The sequence below is a fragment of the Trematomus bernacchii genome, unplaced genomic scaffold, assembly GCF_902827165.1.
Source record: "Trematomus bernacchii unplaced genomic scaffold, fTreBer1.1, whole genome shotgun sequence".
In the NCBI taxonomy this organism is placed as follows: Eukaryota; Metazoa; Chordata; class Actinopteri; order Perciformes; family Nototheniidae; genus Trematomus; species Trematomus bernacchii.
The window spans coordinates 735,000-757,500 of record NW_022987313.1 but is presented as its reverse complement, the minus strand read 5'-3'; the positions used below and the strand labels follow the sequence as shown (position 1 = coordinate 757,500).

At 38.7% G+C, this 22,501-nt stretch overlaps 2 protein-coding genes across 2 annotated transcripts in view; both read left to right on the top strand.

Moving 5' to 3' along the window:
* The window catches only part of cfd (complement factor D (adipsin)), a 3,159-nt gene extending 63 nt beyond the window's left edge, over positions 1-3,096 (top strand). Inside the window, exons 1-5 of the mRNA XM_034141513.1 lie at positions 1-46; positions 893-1,049; positions 1,539-1,680; positions 1,801-2,091; positions 2,801-3,096. The exon at positions 1-46 is cut by the window's left edge and continues 63 nt beyond it. Coding sequence (XP_033997404.1) covers positions 1-46; positions 893-1,049; positions 1,539-1,680; positions 1,801-2,091; positions 2,801-2,968 — 804 coding nt within the window. The 3' untranslated portion in view covers positions 2,969-3,096. The remainder of the gene's footprint in view (positions 47-892; positions 1,050-1,538; positions 1,681-1,800; positions 2,092-2,800) is intronic.
* Positions 3,097-4,521: 1,425 nt separating this feature from the next.
* cunh20orf194 (chromosome unknown C20orf194 homolog) lies at positions 4,522-22,476 on the top strand. The gene is made up of 37 exons (XM_034124432.1): positions 4,522-4,683; positions 5,629-5,705; positions 5,873-5,998; positions 6,098-6,222; positions 6,616-6,712; positions 7,158-7,264; positions 7,403-7,480; positions 7,766-7,867; positions 8,052-8,107; positions 8,208-8,343; positions 8,658-8,739; positions 9,001-9,037; positions 9,128-9,212; positions 9,304-9,380; positions 9,469-9,513; positions 9,610-9,655; positions 9,750-9,861; positions 10,105-10,175; positions 10,428-10,475; positions 10,567-10,657; positions 10,920-11,023; positions 11,240-11,383; positions 11,705-11,790; positions 12,152-12,253; positions 12,634-12,751; positions 12,871-12,959; positions 13,711-13,845; positions 14,288-14,413; positions 16,984-17,021; positions 17,713-17,848; positions 18,400-18,486; positions 19,148-19,254; positions 19,547-19,621; positions 20,385-20,554; positions 21,181-21,246; positions 21,665-21,758; positions 22,294-22,476. Exons 1-37 carry the CDS (start codon positions 4,628-4,630, stop codon positions 22,398-22,400), a joined length of 3,438 nt encoding a protein of 1,145 aa, XP_033980323.1. The 5' UTR covers positions 4,522-4,627; the 3' UTR covers positions 22,401-22,476.
* The last annotated feature ends 25 nt before the right edge of the window (positions 22,477-22,501 follow it).

Below are 22,501 nucleotides of genomic sequence, written 5' to 3'. Positions count from 1 at the left end.
GTCCTTGTGGCTGCTGCAGCTTTTGTTTGTGCCCTCATTTCGCACAGTAAGTGGATTTTCTTTCATAGCAAAAGATAAATGTGTTTAGATTTAGTTTCTGAGTAGTTCATGCTCAATGGTTTACATTTGTCCTGTATTAATGTGTCTATTGTTTCTGAAAAATGTCTTGTTTATTATTTGCAAATGTTTACATTTTTTCCAAGCACTTTGCTGATATCTTACAGATACGATTCGATATAGAAATTAGGCAAGGCAACATTTAAAAAACATGGCAATTAAAATGTATTAAGATATGTTTAGAACAGTGTTAGGAAAATATCACTCGACACCAGGTTGAGAATCAATAATCAGGTACTCATTTATTCTTGCAAGAAGGAGCAGAGTTAAATCACATACAAAGGATATGGTTTAACTCACACACATGGGGTATGTTGCTCACCGGAGCAGCAAAAAACATCAGGCTTATATAGTCAAAAACACGGAGATAGATAACAACAAAGTCTTAAATCGAGGTGGCACTAATGTCATCCGAGGGTGTCAATACAAATAGAATAAGACAGGAATTTAAAAATAAAAAGGTGACAGTGCAGTGTTAGTTATGAATAAGTATTTCATTTAATAAATGCATAAAAAGTCAATCAAAATTAGATGTAATGACTTTTTAATTGTTTTTTTAATGACTGTTTTTACATTATTTTGCACTATATCTGAATGCTTTTGATGTTTTTTGTAAAGCCCATTGTGTCTAAAGTGATAATAAACTTCCCTTGCCTTGCATAAATGCTGAACGGCTTTTCCCCAGCCGTAGGGCTTTGAAGTTCCCTTGCTATACTGCTACTCTATCCAACCATAAATGTAAAAAACGTTATTCGGTGTGTTCTGATTATTTCAGGTGAGGGCATAATAGGTGGCAGAGAGGCGGTGGCACACTCTCGGCCCTACATGGCCTCCATCCAGGTTCCTGAAGGAGAGAACATGAAACACGAGTGTGGAGGCTTTGTGGTGGGAGATCAGTGGGTGATGACTGCAGTGCACTGCCTGCCAACAGGGTGAGGAGATCCTCTTCTGATCAATGTAGTTTGCAATGAGGAAAGCATTACGTTCAGATAAACAAGTATACAGTCCATTTGGTCCCAGTGGACAGAATACATTTAAGATATTAAGTATTTATTTAAATATTTACTTCTTTAAATTCCTCGAAACGACCCAGTTTGTAAGGGAATGTATCTCGGATTTAGTTTGCGAGTCTTCTGCGGAAATATTATTATATTTAGGTAAATAATTTAGTTTGTTACCTAATTTGGAGTATTTTAGGAACATATTCAGTTTAGCTCTTTTGTAATTATAATATGTCTTCACAATGCTATTAATAATCAGAATGAGAAGAAGAAGGAGAAGGAGAGAAGAAGAAGAAGAACAACAACAACAACAAGACCTTATTTGGGGGAGATTCTGTTTTTGCTAATTTGTTACGCTGTTCCAGTTGAAATGTTTTGGAGATAATTGAATTATTAATAATTATTGTTCTTTTTTCACAGGCCAAATGGAAGGCAGGTAGTGCTGGGTGTCCATTCTCTGAGTGAAGCTGAAGAGACGAAGCAGACATTTGATATCATGGAACTTTACAATCACCCAGACTTCAGCGCTTCAAATTATGATAATGACATTGCTTTAATCAAGGTATCAGCGGTACTGAAATGTAAACTGCTATGATGTTCTGTTTTGTAGAACAAGCCAACAACAGAACTATGGATATTAAGCTTATTCTATTTTTTAAACAATTTTCTTGATTTTTTTCAGTTGGATCGTCCATTCAACATCTCTGAGGCTGTTAAAGCAGTGCCATTCCTGCGAACAGGTGGCACAAACCCCGGCAGAGATGAAGAGGTGGACTCGGCTGGATGGGGGTCCCAGGATGATCTGGGGTCCAGGCCAGACAAGCTGAAGGAGGTGGTCATAGAGATGGTCAGCTCAGTCCGGTGCAGACGCAGCGACTACTTTGGCAGGAAGTTCACCAACAACATGATGTGTGCTCATAAAGTTTGCCCGGACCCCTGTGACCAACCTGACAAGAAGGAAGACACGTGTGATGTAAGGTTTAGTTATTCTCTTTACTGAATGTTAATGATTCTTCACATACGGGAGAGACAGCATTAAGTTTGGAAGGCTATGAGTAAAGTTATGCATTGGGGAATGGAGTACTCAGATCTTTTACTTTACTTGTAAAAGAGGCTATACTACAATGAAGAAGAACTCTGTTACATGTAAAATTCCTGCATTCGAAATGCACTTAAGTAAAAGGGAAAAGAAAAAGTACTCAAAATGCATGATGGTCCATTCCACAATAATATATGTTATATTGAATTGGAAGTATTGATGCATGAATATGTTTATAACTTTTTATTTTACTATACACTGCGGGAAAGCTTGTCAATCAAAATAATCGATTAATAATATTTTATCTCATGATCTGTATAGAATATATGATGAATATATTTTGATTATATTTTGTATTATTCATCAGAATCTAACTAAAGCTGTCAAATACATTTTTTTTAGTATTGAATTATAATAGAAAGACATTTAAATACCCAAGTAAAGTAAAAGTATCTCACATGTATATATTGTTATGTCTTTATTAAAAGTTCACAGCTGGGATTTTCCCCCTTTTCTACAGTATGATGACATCTTTACTGTAGGTTGTTTGGCCTAAAGGACATGTTCTTTACCGATGCTAATATTGTTATCCAGCTTTTAAATTGAAAACTTGCAGTGAAAGTGTGTTTATGTTGTCTCTCAGGGTGACTCTGGAGGTCCTCTGCTCTACAACGGCGTCGCAGTGGGCATCACTTCCAACGGAGGAAAGAAGTGTGGCCAGATTAAAAAGCCTGGAATTTACACCATAATCTCCCTCTACACTGAGTGGATCACCAGCACCATGCAGCCCACTGAAGCAGTTGGAAGTTAAAAAAATCCTGCTTTCACTGATGCTCTAGAGATTGATCTGCAATACTGCAAACATACTACAAACACATTTAAAAACAGATTGCCCATCACGTTATAAAGGAAACAATAAAGTACAGTTTATCACATTCAGATGTCTGCCTTGATTTCTTACTTACCGTGTAGAATAAGTGTTTTGGATTAACAGGCTTTATTGTAAATCCTTAAATTGAATATAAATTAAAGCTGCACAATAAAGAAAACTGAACACATTTTTAAGGGCAATCTTGTTTATCCATGTTTAATCAGATTGTTGGCACATGAGTCCATCTGAAGGATGATGTTAAGGATGTAACTGTTAGGCAATCAATATATCAACAAGCAAATCTTCTAAATGTGTCAGATAAATCATAGGCAAATCCAAAAGTGAATAAATCCAGCAGCTGTACTTCTTCTTTTACTCCTCTTTATGCTCAATAAGATAGGCGTACACATGATACATTCCTGAATTTGTACATTTGATGATAAACTCAGTTCCCTCACTCACAAGCATTTCTTCACTCAAAAACCAGTACTCTCTACAAGCACACATCTCTTTGTCATGCACCCTAAAACCAACAGAAGCTTATATTTATATTTAGACCTTTACTTGATCATGTCCTGGAGATGAACACAAACCATAACTACTACAGGAATAATTTACCTTGAATCTTAAAATGCAGTACGTGAGTCCCTATAATATTGTAGAGATGTATCTTCCCAAAATGTAGTACATTACAACAGCATTTCCAAAGTTAATGGCCTATTTAAAGTGAACATTATGAACTGAACCATTATGGGGTTTAGTAAAACTCCTAATCATTTGGCCTGGTTCGGTTTCCTTTTCACACCTGACTCCATTGGTTTGCTGCTCTGGGCACAAAAAGCAGGCATCCTGTGATTGTTTATTGTCTTTATTAGTGCTGAATCAGCCTTGCTGTAGAGATGCAAACTAAAGTCATTAGAGCCAAGACATGCAGGTCAAATGTGAGATAACCTCCCTGTGAACATGCTGTTTAACATACAAGACACAAAAAGGAATATCTGTTAAAACGTTTAATGATTAGTTTTACTGAAGATAATATCACAAAATGACAGTGTGTAAAACAATAATAAACAAGAAACAAACATGAAATGATAATTGATTGCACATGCATGTATATTAATAAAAGAGACACAGCTGTAGTATATGAAGGAGTTCCCCCTACATACTCAACAGCTGGGATTACTGAGGGATTGCACCATCTCCCTGTGCTGCTGCGCACTGCTGCCTCCAGCTGTCAAAACGAAACGGCCCGACAAGGCAGTACTACAGTGTTAAACGGGGGGGATATGTTTGTCAAATTCGTAAACATTTATTTTTGTTAACTGCTTTATTGGGCCAAAACCTAAATAAGGTGCTTTATTAAAGAGACATTTTTGAAATAATAATAATAAGGGTTACATATTCTAACTATTACCCCCAAAGATTTAAAATATATTCTGAAAGCCCCTACGCATTACATGGTCTGCACCGTTGCTATGCTATCCTTTGTAGACATTCTCCAGGGTGATGAAAAATATGTAGCCGAGTTATTCGTCCTGAGAAATAAATAACGTTGTTCCGTTGAAAACGTTAATTGTGTGAACTGTGGCAGCAATAACCATGGCCGGTTTGAGGCGAGTGAACGGGAAAATCTCGGGAATTAACCCGACTGTCAGGTAATGTTAATATCGAATTGCGTGGACAGAAAACGCCTCAGTGAAGCCGTTGAGCTAACATGGCTAACGTTAGCATTATCCGTTATTGGCATAGATGTAATAAGAAAACAGCATTGCTAGTTGTCGTTAAGGGCACTGTTTACAGAAACGTAAAGGACCTAACGTTAGAAAAGTGTCTACCACACTGATACTTCATTATATACTGGTTTGCTGGTTAAGCTATCCTTCGTACTGTATGAATAATTAAACGTTAGCTAGCTACAGTAGTGGAGCCATGACACCCATTCCTAGGTATTCCCTGCACATCTGTCAGTTGTCTTTTTATTGCCAAAACGTCAAGCTAACGTTGATTTTAACGGTTTATTTTGGGATCTTTGGTAATCAACGTTAGCAACCCCCAAAACAAACCAACAAAACATCTTAATGTTAAATATGTCCGTCAACGTTTACTCAATTCATTGTTAACTTAACGTTAAGGCTCATGTCATAACTTAATATTGTTTTTAGTGTGCTGAAACAATGTCAAAATGTTGAAATCTTGTGTGTTTTCAATAAGAAACTGTTGTCGAAATATGTGGTGATCGAAACATGTTTAATGTTGTGGTGTCGAAAAAATGGTGTAAAATCTTTGGAAAAGTGACGCTTTCATACTGACTTATGAATGCAATATATTGTATTTATTTAATTTTCTATTTTTTTTTAAACTTCAAACAAGGTCCAACATGCTGTTTTTTTAGGATCATTGATATCAAACTCTGTTATGTGGCCTAACTCTTTGAAAACATCAATTAAATTGGACTTTGTATTTCCTTTCTTAACCTTGACCTTTATTAAACTGCTCTTTTTGGAGTGAAAAGTGAAAATTTTAGCTCAATGTTCACCTGAACTTAAAGTAAATACCTAATAAATGACTGTGTACCTTGTTTTTATTGTGACATTTCCCAGTTGCAGTCGCCTGAGTCAGGTCCAGTCTCTGCTCTGCGAGGCTGGCACTGTTCCTGATGGCATCCTGTGCTCTCTTGGTATGTTAAGGTTATGTTTTACCTTTATGTCTTTATCTGGTTAACGGCACTACCAACTGTTCATGCTAGAGGATATCATGTTAAATGTGACCATGTGTTGAATAAAACAATTTGCATGGTTGATTTAAAATAAACAACAAATATGTATACATTCTTGTGTATTTTAGGAATTGACAGCAGATATAATGAGGGGTGCACTGAGCTGGCTAAGTTCCTCTTCTATGGACTATATGGAAGAAATCATTTGAATCTGGAAAATGCTCTTGAGGATTTTCCTGAAGAAATGCTAGATGGTGAGTTTTCAAGTGATGTTAACTATATTTGTTTTTCACAGTTTTGAGGCAGCTTTAATTTTTGTAATCCACTCTGACACATTACTTGTCTGCTTCCAGATGTTATCTTGCTAATAAAGGCAGATTGTGTTCATCTGTACTGCAACCCAATGAACTACAGTTACCTGTTGCCCTACGTGTCCCACTGGAGGAACCTACAGCTCTACTGCATGACAAAGGCGGAGGTAAAAAGCCATTTTCCTACCCTACAGGCCTATATTTTTTGATAATTATAGTTCTTGTATGCTTGGTTAAGAGAGATGATTACATTCATCAAGAGTAATTAGGCATGTTAATGTATCCATCTGGCTTTATTTGAACCCGTTTGGGTCACTTTGTGCGCATGTCCATTAGAAAAGTCCTTTTAAATATGACACTTTGTCAACAGGGACTGCACAGTAAAAGGAGCAGATTGACTTTCTTTAACAAAACTGTTTGTGTACAGGTGGCTAGCTTCTTCAGATAATGATTGCCTTTGTTGAATTGTATTTATGACTCCTTGTAGCAGTGTTTGTGACTGGTATTCCTGAGATGCTTTTTTAATTTGTCTACCTCTGTACTTTTCGACCTCCACACAGTATGAAGATGAGGAAGCAGCAGAGGAATTCAAAATCTCCAGTTTTGTCACAATGGTGCAGGACTGCTATCGTATCGGTGTACCTTTCAGCTCCCAGGGTAAATATCATCTGTTTTAAACTCCACATTTATCAGAAGCAGAAACATGTTTATTTCCGCATAGTTTTACCCATGTAGGACATTTGCTTTGGTGTACAATGATGCATACGTAAACACTGTAGAAGAATTAAGTTGCAAAAAAGGAGGGAATACAAAATGAAATGTATATAGTATAACATAAATTAAACTGAAAGAGCTGTGCAGTTTTAACAGAGGTAGCATTGAGCAGAAATGTCCTAAATATACAGACAATGTGCCAGGTTCTCAGTATTTTCAGTCTGGAATGGCTCACATGATGTGCATTAATGTAACTTCCCACACCAACTCCATGACATCTCACTAAGCTGAAATGTGATTGGTCCTACTTGACAGCGTTTTCTTATTTTTTTTAATTAAATTAACATAACAACACATGTAATTATACTTGCTCTTCTTTTATTTTTAGGACACATCCAGAATTTTGATATGTTCATGTTGGAAAAGTGGCCGCTGATTCAAGCATTTGCCCTGGAAGGCATTGGTGGAGGAAGCTTCTTTACCATGAAATACAAGGTATCTTCAAAAAACCTAAAACATAAATGTATTGTCAGCTCTTAAGTGTCGCAAAGGAAAATGCATTTCATACGGAAAGTATTTGTTGCACTACATTATACTTGTTACAGCTTGTTTGGTATATTCTTGCTTTTACAGATAATGGACATGAGTGAGAAGCTGTGGCAGGTTTACAACAGACTCGACCCAGTGTCCATTGATCATCTCCTCATAGAGGTAATTTTGAGCTACTTTTTCTTCTGCTGTTTGAATTTTGAAAAGATTTTGTTGAACGTTTTCTTGTCCAGAAGTTCTTTAATTATGTTGTTTAAAGTGAACATGTTTTTTTTGTCAGTCAGTTGATGAATGATGCATTTAATTAACTCTTCAGTTAGTTTTAAAGGGACAACAATATTTTTGGCTGTCCATAAGTTTTATAAGTTATGTTTTGAATGTAAAGGTTTGAACATGACCATCAGTTCAATATGCGCTCTAACCTTGGTGTTGTTTGTTGTATTTTAGGACCTGGTTAACTTTGAGAAGCAGTGGAGTGGCTTTTTCTCCAGCATGGAACTGGAGAGCCATCTGTCTATCTTGGAGCTTTCTGAAGCGCAGGCAGGAGAGGTACGTTTGTTGTCATTTTCCTACAAAAAAACAGCTGGACCCAGCAAAGGAAATAGATCCATTACATGTCCGCTTAAACTACTTCTCATTCATTAGCTGTATACTTTTAAATGGCATAGTTCAATGTCTTGGCAGTTAGCTTTTTGTACATGTCTGCATAACGTTTTTGTCTCTTGATCCCCAGTCATTCCGTACTTATTACTCTCATGGACTGATCTCAAGCAACATCACAGATAAAAGGTTTTGTTTCCTACTCAACAATATCTAAATACTGTAATTTTACTCATCTGTAGTTTGTCGAAAAAACTCCATTGCCTAATCAAATGTTTCTATATTTCAGTAAAAGTCAGCAGCCCTTCGTGTTGTTTGGGAAGCACTCGTCTTTAGAGGATTTGGAGAGTTATTCATTTAACTTTCCCTCAGAGAGTCATCAAGTCCGCAACACAGGACCGCCGGGTTCTACAGCCAGACACATGGTGAGCAGCCTGAAGTGGAAAACAGTATGATGTAGCTTACACTGCAAACCTGCATCACCATAGGATCCCTACTAAGGGCCAGGCAACTGCAAAGAGCTAAGTAGAGTATAAGACCTGCCCTGTGAAAACTGTCCAGCTTTTCAAATTGAAACATATTTTATATACCATAAAAGCTCTTAACGAAAAATAGAAATTGGCCTGCAGCTCCACCTGGTGAAGAAGTTCGGTACAATCGGTGGTGTTTAAGAGCAGTGTTTACAAATCCTCTCTTGCCATCACTATCTTTTTTAAATAAACACATTTTTCTCCACTAGGTTCTGCAGTGTGTGGCTCCCAAAGGGCCTCTAGCCTGCTCCCGGACCTATTTCTTTGGGACCACCCACACTCCATACCTTGGTGAGGCTTTGCTGCAAATTTGTGAAATAACTATGTTTTTTATAACATTATTGTCCATTGCATCACATTTGAAAGCAGGTTAGTTAGCCCAAGTCTTAAAACGTTACCAACTAACCCTGTCTAGGTGTAGTTAGTGGGGAATGTTACTATGCGTTAAGATAAATGTTTGGAGTGAGGGCTTGGACTTAAATGTAATTTGAGAAGCCCTTATTTGTATTATTAGTATATCATTTTGTCCCCTTGCTTGTATTTCATCCTCAGGAAATCAAAACACAAAGCAAAAGAAAACAGAAGTCTTGTAAGTTATTCACTTTGGATCTTGCAATTTGTTTATCCTGTAAGCTATTGGTTGGCCATTGTTAATCATTTTAATAATGTATTTTTACAGACTTTTGTCACAGATATATTCAGCTGCTGTTCAAGCAGTCCTGTCAGGAATCAAATGCTTCTCCTGTACCTCCAGCACTAGCAAGGTGAGATAAAAAGAGCACCTATTATAACATTAATCTTTCAGCATATACTGTAACTGTGAAGTTTTTTATTACGCTTTTATTATCGTTGCAGGCTAAGGATGTTGCAGAGAACACTTTTCTTTTGACTTTGGACACCATGAATTTAAATCAGTACCGCAGTTATCTCAGGTACATAATTCATTCAGTGTGAGACTGAGCCATGATGAAAAGTGACGTATTGTTTGAATCTGTATATCATTCTGTTTTCTTTTATTAGATCTAAATGTGACTTCAGCATTCAAGCAGTAAATAACCAAGGAAGGTGAGTGTTCACTAGTCCTTGTTGGTTTTTGCAAGCATTTATATTTTTTGATACATCTCCTAGAACATTTCTTAACAGCCTGTTTTATTTTTTCAGGATTGTTCCTCTGACAGATGAAAAAAGCCGTTATTTAGTTAAAACAGTAAGTTATATAGAAGTAAAACATATTAGTTGTTGTTATCAAGAAAATGATTGTGTATATAATGTATCTTAACTAAATCTACTTTTTTTCCAAGGCGTCCATGACTGTCCAGGACATCCCTGACCTGCAGTGGGGCGGGGGGGACCTGGGCTCGGTGGTTTTCTCTGAATCCTTCTTGGAGTCCAGTATCAACATTCAGCAGAAAGGTACGGTATTGATCAGATTCAGTGTGTTTGGAAGGAATTGCTGATTTGATTCCACAATGTCAAATTGATTTATAAAATAAGCAGGGGAATCCCACAGGCTGCTGTTAACAGAAAAAGGCAAAAGTCATTTTTAAAAACCAGCTGCTCAAAGGTTCCAATTCAAAATTCCTCTTCCTTGTTTTTCCTTCTTTGGCTTTGTTGTTAGTTTTCGATTATTTTACAAGTTTGTTTGCTCTCCTGCAGATGGCACTGTGTCCTCAGACAGCTGCTACACCGTCCTGACGACCACCGTGCCCCGCTATGCCTGCTGGCTGGTATGTGTGGGTCTGAATCACAGGGTCCCTATGCAGAATGTTAACCTTTTTTAGTGTCAACATAAAAGCATACATAGTTTTGGTATACATATACATGTCCTTTTAATGTGATGAACATGCGTGATATAAACTGAACTGTAATTTTGCAAAAACACAAATGTTTCGTTGTCTTCTATCCAAAAAACACAATGTTTTATCCTTAGTTTTAGGAAAACATTCTTTCCAACACTGTTTGCTTCTTGTTGTTCTTAGATGGAATCTGACGTCAAGCAATCGGAGGAAGCCCAACATCTTGCTAAGGTCAGTTCAGAAGCTCCATGTTTAGTATGAATACATGTTTATGTATGTATGATCATGTGACCTCATCACTTACAATACGTGTCTTTAACAGAAGGAGGAAGCCACTTGTTTGGGAACAGCTCTGACTGTAGCAGACGCTGCGTACGTGTTCTCCAGCAGCCTGCTCTCCTCACCTGAAGAAGGTGACACTCCCCTTTTATATTCATATACAGTAACTATACATATTCTTAGATTGTTTCACTTAACCTGAAATCAATTGCCAAAGTTAAGTTATTACGCTGCCCTGTGAATAAGACTATTTCATGGATTCATTTCTGTTTAAATGTGACAGTAAATGTACAAGATGTTCTTTGACTTTCAAGTATTCTGGTAAAGGCATACCTTATCTGACAAATAGTTGTGATTCTGCATGATTCTTAACATTTCTTAAAATGTGTATCTTAGGAAAAATCATTTTCTTCTCTGAGGGACTCTTGTTCATCCATTCTCAATATGGAAGCATTACCCTGTCCAAGGATCACATCAGCACCATCAAGTTCTATGATCCGGTAATATTTACAGTCATGTCTCACATATGATTACATATATTATTTTTATAAACAAGATACATTTTCAGCTACATACTATAGTATAATGATGATACAAAATAGACAGATATTTACATGCTGCCCTTCAAAACAAGGATACAAATATACTATGAATCCATAAGCGGTTGAATTTCTGGTTCCAACTTGTGAATGATTTCTGTGTGTTTTTATTCCCAGGACTCCAGTGCTGTGGCGTCTCTCCTGGTGGAGTATAAGAGCAGCCTGCTCCCCCACCTCCCCTTCCCCCTCCACAGCGCTGACCGTTGTCTGGTGTTTGCTCTTCAGCCCAGGTCTAAGAGCCACAGGGCCTTCTATTCCAAGGTGAGACTTTAACCAGTGACCTCTGACAAGGTAGGAGATAGGATATAGCCCTGGGTCATCAGATTCAGTCTCTCACCATGCCTGTGTATTAGTATTCTAAGCACACCACTGGTAAAAACTGTTAATGGAGCAATATCATTTTAAAACAATATTGATTGTCAAGTATTAACTATTGTTAGGACTTTTTTTGAAGGATTGTGAGCTGTGGATGTTGTGGTTTTGTGTTGATTTATGGATGATCCATTACTGTTATATCTACTTCTTTAATATAAGCTCATTACAGAGCTCCAGTTGTATGAACCTTATCTCTCTCTGTTTCAGGTTCTGTCGGTTTGGCAAAACTCTAAATCTGAACTCCCTCTGCAAATGGTGGACCAAAAGCAGCTGACCTGGAACCAGAAAAATATGTAAGATGACTTGATCCCCTTTACATCTTAAGATGAGTTGTTTCTATGCTAGATTGCACATTCCTTTGAGAACAGAAAGTGTTTCTTGCCTTGAAATATCACACTTTCAGAAAACATTGATGCGCTATGCAGACTTTTTTTAATGGATTTCCGATACCATTGGTGTTTTATGTTTAATCAAGCTTCAATATTTTAATAATCCTACATGCTTTGCGATACACATCATTATCCATTTTTTATTACATATTTTGTAGATAAATTCAAATCAGTCTTTGAGATGCGCTATAAAGTAGGTATTTAAGGTTAACTATCTGCATGAAAATCACAATATAGTAATGTTGTAATTACTTTTCCCTCTCAGGCACAGCAGACTGCAGAAGCTGCACGACAGTCAGGAGCCTCCTGTGGCCAAACGCAGAGGCAGCCTGAAGACTTCCTACTCCCAGCTGCCAGAGCAGGACATGTTAGTACACACTCACAAGTCACACAGCTTCACAGTTGGCCCAAAAAAATATAAAACCTGATGCTGGGTATTCTTAATAACGCCTTCCCAAAATAGCATTTTGAAAGTATGCAAGTCAATGAAGCTTCATTATCTGGCACCCACATTGTCTTTCATTCCATTAAAGCTGAAACAAAGAAGACCACATGCGAGGTTAACTCAGCTTCCTGGTCTTCACAGATCTGTCTTCTGGTTTAATGAGACATCCCAAATAACCATACTGTACAGCACTGATTTTGTGCTTTTATATAAATGTTTATTGCAAAAACAATGATCTAGTATTTGCCATTCAGTTGTGACCTGATTTTTGTTTACTGATGTTGTTTTCTTGTCTATATCAGGTTTTTACAACACTTCGCCTTGAGTAGCATCGGTCAGGAGCCCATTCTGTACGACCACCTGGGGGTGCTGTTCCCCTCTGCAGAGCTGAGGAACCCAGTCAGCAGTCTGGGAAACAAGGTAAGCATACTGATTAAGGCGAAGTGGAATAAAAAAACATTTCTGGTTTCTTAAAAGGATTCTTCATACTCTAATTTAATTGATTCAAATCTAATGTGTTTATTTTCATGTGTAAAAAGGTTGTGGTTACCATCATCACTGGATTACCAGGAAGCCATAAGGAGAGGCTCTGCAACTACTTGGTCCAGTTGAACAAGGAGCGTGGAAGGTGAGAGACAAATCATCCAGCATTTTTTATTTTGTTTGTGTGTCTTATCTTACATATGTTGTAGCTATTTCAAGATATTAGGGCTGTACCCGAATATCCGAATATTCGGTCGTTGGCCCACTATTCGGTTTTCAATTTCGTTATTCGGATATTCGTTTTTCCCACTGCGGCTGTCAAATTGAATTTATTGAAATCTCCAATATCAACGTACAGTAAGAGCTTGTGTCTCTTCGGGGGGTGCTAACACTTAACCATAAACTTTATCGTTGACTTTCTCCGTCTTTATATGTAGATATTACTTTTCTCCGTTTATCTCCGATCCTTTTGTCCGTCACGTAGTTTCCATAGCAACAACAACTTCCTGTCAACAGCGCTAACTCTACTTAAAAATAAAAGCATGTCCATACAAAATAGGAAGCCAAGCCAAATTACACTTGAGACATATATACAACTGCACCGAAAGTAACATAATGCAATATCCTTTTCAATTTCAAAGAACACAAATTGGGTTATTTACATTAACAAATAACTATAAAACAACAATACTGTAGAATAATAAAATGAATGCCTTGAATAAACCGAAATACACGTGTTGAAGCGCGCGCCGAATATCCGAATATTCGAATATTCGCTGCTGATTACTACCGAATATCCGGAGCCCAAAAAATGGTATTCTGGACAGCCCTACAGGATATAAGAATATCGAGACAACCACTAAATGGTAAATATTATATTTCTCTTTCGTCTGTAGGTGGGTAGTGTACAAGCCTGACCCTGACAGCTGTGACAGCTTCTCAGCCTCTCACCTGCAGCAGTATCTGTCCGGCTTCCTGGAGAGTCAGAGAGGCCTGGGAGGCAAACCCCGTCTGCTGGTGCTCTCACCTGGGTAAGATATCTTATCTCACGTTCATCATCCAATGTCTTGAATACCAACAATTTCATCCCAGTCCATAAAACCAAAAGCCTATTGCATTGCATTGTAAGGATACACAAATGGTTAGGGTATTTTAATTGGGTAATATGCTGACATTGACACAACATTAACCCCATTCCATGCAAATGAGCCTCATAACAGTCTAATTCACAATGATTAGTGCTAACAGCCACATGCAGTTACAGTGAAATGATACGCATCTTTAGAGACACGCTGTTAGCCATTTATAAGGAATGTCACACACACACACACATTGGCCAAGTTTGTGCTGTAATCATAAGTGTAATATTTTCTGGTAACTGGATCTTGAGATGGCACACAATTCAGTCCATTCTTTTTTACCTTGAATTCATTTCTGTTCATGGTAATTTGTCAATATGTTCTACTTGTGCAGATACACAGACGTTCTGGATGTGGTGCAGGCTGTTCTCTTCCATCCTGACCCTGTGGTGCAGGCGTGTTTCACCATCGGTGCTGTCACTGCTTGTGTGGACCCCCTCGCCTCCTGTGTGGAGCATAGGTGAACATTTCTTCCTCCAGTACATTATTGTCTCAACTATGTTTTTAAAAGAAAGAAGGAAACAAAAGGGCATTGACTGCCATAAAGAATTGTATGAGATCATTTCATGTCCACTGACTTCTAGCTACTTTTGTTTCTGAGTTACCATTTACCCAAAGTGAGCAAACTTCAATGTCTAACTGAAGTAGATAATATTCCTATCTGACTAGATTGCCAAACGGACTGGAAAATTGCCTTTTCATAAACTAGAAACTAAGTGAAGTGTGATGGATGACGAAAAGACCAAGCAAAGACGTCAGTGTACAATTTAAGGTGCATCTCATCATTCATGCAGAAGTAAAGCTTCTGAAATGGTTTTGTTTGCTGTGTAAAATCAAATGACTTTCAACTTGCATATTTTGAAATTCAGCACAGGATAATGATAACATTCTGCAAGAAGCAAACTACGCTTTATGCTTCCTGTTTTATGACAACATTTTTAACAGTTTGCCCATGACTAGAAGGGTTCTTGTGACCCCTGTTTGCAAATGTAGTTGCATGCAGGTAGCAGCTAATGTTATGTTATCCTGTTTTGTCCTATATTGCAAAGTTAAATTGCCACAAAAACACAGCAACAACAGAACCTGAGTTCAAGTGGATGGTTTACTTTGTTTTTCTGGGACATATGGACGGACCAGATGATGACAGACAGGGCCGGATGTTGGTAAATTGTGTAAGCGCTGGTGGTTTTCACGACGAGGTTACATGACACTTTTAGCTATTAAAACTCAAGGCTGGGTCCCTTTTACGGAGAGGATCAGTCCTACATTTAATCTCACTCTCCTTTTGTTACAGGCTTTAGATGTAGCTTACAGAGCTTCTCACTGTGGAAGATTGACTGAGCTGCTCCGCACAATATGACATACCACTCCGGGTAATAGGCTGTTTTCCACTGCACAGCCAAGCTGCGCTGCCCGCTGAAACTTGCATACAGATGAAGTCAGGGTAGAGGGTCTACTTTTTCCAACATGCTTGGAAAACTACTGCTGTTATCTCGATTCATTAGCAATTTAATACAAAAGATAGTGCTGTTGATCCAATGTAAATTCCTTGGCCACTTATTCTGCAAGGATATCATAACAGGGTATTACTATCCAAATTGCATCTTTAGCGGTCAAATACAGACTTGATAAATTCATACTATAACACTGCAATAAGTAAATACAAAACTTCACTACAAGCTAATACGGTACAAAACTTGTTTCAATCCAAGCTTGCAGACTCCCAGCATCTTACTGGTATAACGCAGATACACTCTTATGGACATAACACACTAAAGGCTGCGTTATGTCACTATCACGTGTCGTAATAATAACAGAAACAGAAACATACATTTACAGTAGCATAGCCCAATAATATCAATATAAACAAAACTACAAAGACACAGTGGTATTAATTTAAATAGTATTCAAAGCAAATGCAATCTGTCATGCCAACATAAACATGTTTTCTGAAATATAAACATGCACGTAAGTGGCCCTTATATACCGTATATATATATATAATAACAATGATAAATCCAATAGAATATACGCATGATAAAAATCAAACTGGATTTTCTAGCGAGCAAAGCTTTAATAACAAATCTCAAACATGTTTAGCATCCTTTGCTATAACAAGTCGTGTTAACCCTATAGTTTAACTCTGAAAGCCCCACTTGGCTGCGCAGTGGAAAAATGTGTAATAAGAGGTTTAGTTAGTAATGTGGTTAGCACTGACTGATCCATGCGAGGCATTTTCAACAAGCCCCCCATCACTGTCTGTTGCCATAGATTGAGTGGAGACCTGCGGGCCCCCACTGTGGTGCTAATTGGGTGTGGTTAGCCCAGCTTAGACCTGACCCACCCGTCAACCCCTCCAGAAGAGCCCTCTTAATCCCCCCAGGTCCACGTGTGCGACCAACTCACCCTCCTCACTGAAGCTCATCAGTCAGTCATGATCCATTCTTTGTGATGAATGTAGACAGTTCATTACATCAGGACAGAGAAGATGAATGCCTTTCAAATTGCTGATCCCCCCCCTCTCTGCCTGCAGTCTCTAAGAGCTGCAGGGGAGGGTCCGTGTGGGCCGGAGGCGGACTTGGCTCAGGAGAGCTATTCAGAAAGTGGTGTATAACACTGATCGATTTGAAAACTCAGGATAAATTATGTTTAGATCAAATGAGATTACAGAAAGCTTTCACATTGGCCAGTTGCCAGACATTGTCATGATGTCATCCTGTGAAAAATGCCTCTCGATTGATAACCCGACTGCTAGCCAAGGGCCATAACATGGAATCAGACTGTTTATTGCTGCACTACTTTAGCAACCACCCATTAGGGATACATAGAGTGATTGTCATGGGTTTAAATAAAGAGTCCTGTTAATTAAATAAATAAATAAAAACACATCTCTTACATGTAGAAACAACTTCATTTCAACATAATCTATCCTGAATGCAGAAGTGACAATCTTAGGTCACTAACTGTGCATTTTGACAATATACTTTATATTTATATTATTTGTATTCTGTCCCTTGTCTGTTACTGCAGATTTACATTCCCTAAGCTGTTGGAGCAGTGCAGCCAAGGTAAGTCCTGTCAAAACTGCTTTCACATGATACTGTGGAAACACCAGATTGATATTCATTGTTATTGATTTGTTTTCAGAAGTGAAAAGCTCTTATTGAACCAGTTCAACATAGCCATTCCAAACATATGCCATGTTGCCACATATAAAACCATTGAAGGTCAAGAAAGTAATGATTGTTGGTAACTAAGTCAAGTTGTATACATTTTATGACAGCATAATTGTAACTTAATGTCAACAAATAACATTAAAAGGTCTATGGTCTTCTATGTGCTCCATTTAGCATTACAAAATATAAGAAAAAGGTTGTAAGAATACAAAAAAATACTGGTATTTGTTAGCACTTATATAAAATAAAATGAAAATGACTTGACCTGACTTAAAAGGCAAACCAAGGTCAAATTGCCCATTGCACCAACCGCTTCCTCCTATGGCCGCAGGGAGGAAATCTGACAGTCAAATAATTATTTATCTTTACTTTTTGTATCTTAATAATCGTTTTTGAAGTAAAACCAATGACAAATTCTGCTTGTTTGTACACAGCAGCAGCAATGCCAATAAATCACTCTTAACGTATTTCACTGTGGCATTCATTCCCTGCGGTGGATATATAGACGTAATTGTGTATTTTCAGTAAAGTACCAGTTTCTCCTGGAATTCATATTCTCTTCTTGTGCCTGGTTGTATGTCAGGTATTGCGAGTACAGTGGTGTTCACCGGGCTGACAGCAGAGCAGAAGCACCCTCTCATGAAGCATGTTCAGCAGCTGGTACGCTCTGCCAACCCCACCGCTGCCTTCATACTGGCAGAGAGAGGAGCTGTCACCAGGTAGGAGCCCACAGAATCATGATCAATGCCGCAAACAGCCATTTCACTTCTTTTATCTTTGACTAGAAAAGAATCACTCCAGGCTGTATTATTATCCACTTTTTGAGTCTTTGTCTGGATCTGTTGGATCAGACCACTGAAAACAATGTGTCAACATTTCCTACTGCATTCTGTACCTAAAACAAAATGTCAATATTAATTTAAGTTTAATTTAGTTATTACGAACTCCAATCATCTTATTAACCGTTGTCTGTGTGTAAACACCACCATCAACGTGTGTTCCTTTTCTGTGATGATTTACTAAAACAGTAACAGTTGGACAGTGTCATTGTGTTACCATGGAAACATAGTGTTAAGAGTAATATTTGTCAATGGTTTTCCTTTAAATTTTTTAGCTGTGTTAATAAATGACACACACAGTGTTGAGTCAAAGATAACATATGTTTGTCTCTATTTTCTCACAACTGCTATATAGTAATCATTTTTAAATCATTTTTTTAATGTATTTGTACGTGCTACGTATTCATTGTGCTTTTTTTTGTATCACTTAGGAATGAAGATGTGAATCTGATACTTTCTGAGGGCAGCTTCAATGAGCCTCAAATGCTAAGGGCCCGTTACGTCCTCTACCCTGGATGGTGAGACCCTCTCCCTATGTTCCCTCTCCTAGTTGAGCCCCCCAGGTGTCCTCTTGTGTCCACACTCAACCTTTTGGCCGCCGTTCCCTCCCCGGCCTTGTCTCCCTCCCTGCAGTTTAATTGCTGTTGGGCTGCTATCGGCTGCTGATTGCTGTAAAGCCCCTCAGGGCATCTTGTGTTCTATCACCAGCTGCCTCCTGGCAGCACAGTAACAGGCTGTTGGCCATGCAGTTGCCATGTACACAGAGGGGTCTCCTTCTCTTTGGACCGGGTCCATTTAGACATCATGCCCCGGTGGGCAGCCTAATATGAACCTCTGCTAAGCCCCCCCTCTCAGATCATCCACTGGATAGTGTTTGGACCTTTTTATAAACTCATGTTCAAATGTGTGTTTTGAGTTGCTTCTTACACCTCCTTACCCTTTAACCAAGAACATAATATGTTACACCTGTTGATGAGAGTATGTACACAAGTGCAGATTTACCATTTCCACAGTTTTACAGTTTTACCAGCACATTTACCAACAGTGTCCTGTTTCCTGTGGGGAGCTGAAAGAGTAAACAACTTTCCAGCCAAAGTGAAAATGTAGCACACACATTTGGCTTGCTCTCAACTTCACTTTCTCACCCTGTGTGTAATGTGCATGTGTTCTGTGTTTCAGGTGCAAAGGGCGCTTCTTCTCCGGGTCTGGTTCTCTGGTTCTCACCCAGCAGCGCGTGGCTTTCAACAGGCCCCTCGAGAGGCCTCTATTTGTCACCCGCTGTAAAGGTGAGATGGAAAGTAATTCTCCCCCCTTTTTTGACCGTTACACGTGACAAGTTCCAGATACGAGCTGGCAGTGTTTGATGAGGATTACATAAGCCGCCTTTCCCTCCAAATATGGAGACAACTGGGGTCCCAAAGTAATTGTCTGCTGTTGCTGTGAAACAATCTGTCCTCCCATAGGATCCATTTATGACAACCTGCTGCCAGTTTTCCCTTCAGGAATTAATCATTTAAAATAAATTGTTTAATTCAACAGTTAGTTTTACAGTTCTAACTGCTTTTCATTCTTCTGTAGGACTCAAGTCATCACTGAGGCTGACCCCCTTCCGAGGAAATGTGTACAATGTTTGGGGAAAAGTCCGATTTTCTGGTAGGAAGGAACACATTTAAAAAAAAATTGTCTGTAAATGTCTTTTGATAATTTTTGAAAAATGTAAAATCAGATGTTGTTGAAATGTGACTTGTTTGACCTGCGTTTGCATTTCCCAGTTTTGGGAATTATTAGAGAAAAGGTTGCCCTCAAGGCGGGCAAGACGCTCCTGACGGTAGGAAAACTGCTCGCTTGTTGCTCTGGTGTCTGGTGCTTAGAATTCAGCTCATAGTCCACCGGTTTAGTTTCTTCCTCATAGTTTTCTCACTCTTTTTTCTTTTGACGACCTGTGTAGCGTTGTTGCATGAGGAGAGAGTGCAGGTGTCTGTGAGGAGATGTGCAGAGAATGTGCAGATGTTTGTAGAGAGGCGAGAGGATACAGCAGTATGGAGCGAATGTGGAGACTGTACTGTACCATCCTTATCCTAATACTCACATCCCCTTAGTGTCAGTCAATGTCTTAAGGGTACCGTATGATTTACATCACTCTATATTTAGTTGTTTTACTTCATGTATTAGTTATTTTTGTATGTTACTGTAATACATATTTCAAGTTGAGTAAGCACATGTTTTAATTTAATAATTCTTACCACACGTGAGTTCTGTGAGTCCTTTTGGGAACAGAGAGGTTGTATAGATGTTGAAACATTAACACCCCACCGACAGCATGCCGTTTCCATATGACGCTGCTGTAGAAGGTGTTACACAAGGTGTGAATGCATGTGCTACTTGATGTGAGCTCCTTCATCTCTGGAACCTCCAGACTCAGAGCAGCTGATGGAGGTGAGCTACAACACAGTGAGCGGGAGCCTGAGCATTGTCCCTCTGACCCCGGGCCCCAAAGACACCGGCACCCCCTGCTTCCTGGTCTTTGATGGTGTGGGCCTCACTGCGGATGGACTGAAGGACTGGCTCAGACTGTGCGCCAAACAGGTAAACTTTTAAAGTGGCACGCATTAAGAATGAAGTCCTGTTTAATTTGACCACACCGTATTTACTGGTGGTAACAGGAAGTGGGTTTAATACTGCAGGTTTCGTATTAATATATATTAGGCAATAATTGGCTTTTCGTCCATCATTTACTTTGCATGAGTTTGTGAACAGTGCAAGTTCTCACTGTGGTTGCTCCTGTTCAATTACTCCTGGCAAGATATCAAACAGATGCTGTAAGAATGCCCCAAATGACCATTGTCTTGTTTTTAATATGCATATGCGTGTATCAAATACACTGACAAACGCTTTGCATTTCCTGTGCCTAGTTTTTAATAAAATGTTAAATAATGATATTGTCACTAAAGACTTCTTATTACTGCAATTATATAAATATTGCAATGCTTTCATCAATGGCTGCGGGATCTGGCACCCCCTTGTAATTTGGGCCAGGATGGTCATAATCTCACCAAAATCGCACTGGTGTTAGCTATTCCTCTCTAGATTGCGCAAACACAAGCATTTTACTCAAAGCCTATATTAAATAACCTTTTTGTTTTTGATGGCAGTACACAGTGCTAAGACTCATGTATATATATTCTATAATTGTTTCTGTTTGTTGTTTTCAGAGGCAGACAAATAAACCTAAGAAGACAAAAAGTACTCTCTCACCACAAGAAATCAAGAGCATACATGTGAGTGTGTTTATACTTATCATTATGATATCATTTGATATTTACCAATGGTGTGGATGGGACAGCAATAAAGCTACTCAATGTTTTTATGAGCTTGCACCAATATTAAATGACTCTCATGCACTCATTGCACTCTCCAGCTGCTGGTTAAGGCTTGATGGCTGTTAGACATTTGGCAGGTGGGGGGGTGACAGTAGCTCCAACACATTGGATAGACCCCAGCAATACATGCATATGGTCTTTGACTGACAATACATGTAAATACAACTGTTTGTTTACGAGAACTCCTCAATTGACATTTATCAGTTGTGGTTTGATTTGAACTGTTTTGAGATGTTTATTAGATTACTTTTTTTGGAGTTTGTGCTGGTTGAAATGTGGGTTGTTTCAGGAAATGACTTGATATTATGTGTTTCAGATGACCAGGCACCTGGACCCCCTGCCACCAGGCTTCTTCTACAACGGTTATCAATATGTCGACATCTTTGGAGAAAAAATGAACTTCCATCCCTGTATCCTTTTTCTAATCGCCACGGTGTATTGTAGAACCTTAACTACACCTAGTTTGTCTCTCAAACTTGGAGATGAGGGTGTTGCGTTTTTGACGATAAACATGATGTCTAAAAAAATAACAATTATGTCAGGGCGGAATGCACAAGAAACAGGGTGAATTAAAATGTTACTGACAGCATTATAAATATTATTTTAAATCTCTAATAAAAAAAATATTTTTTATTTTTCAATTTCTACACATATCGCAGTCATACATGACCTGAATGGTTCTGGCCGTGATAATAGTGCAGCAAAAGTCTGATATTGTGGCAGCCTTACTTGACATATTGATGATTTTTCGGATTTAAAAGGCAACAAAAAGGAGAGAAACCTGCCTGTTGTGCATTACTTACATTTTGACCCTGAGAAGCACGTGATCATGAAAAACTGTGCATGTAATTGAGTGGTTGGTAGACTAGAACCCAATGATTTCTTTTATTTCGCAGCCTGCTTTGGAGATTTTCTGCTGTTTTCCTTACATTGCTTTGACCGCAGACATGGGAGAGTTTATCCAGGAGTACATCACCGAGGCCAACAAAGAGGTGGAGCAATTCAACCGTGAGCTGGAGCTGCAGGGTCAGCCTGACCTGTTTGATCCCTGATAGAATCTGTCTGTATGTCCATTGCCTCCATCTGTGTCATTTAACTCTGAGGGAAACACTGTGGGGGGGGGGGCAGGGAGGGCAGGGAGGGCAGGGAGGGC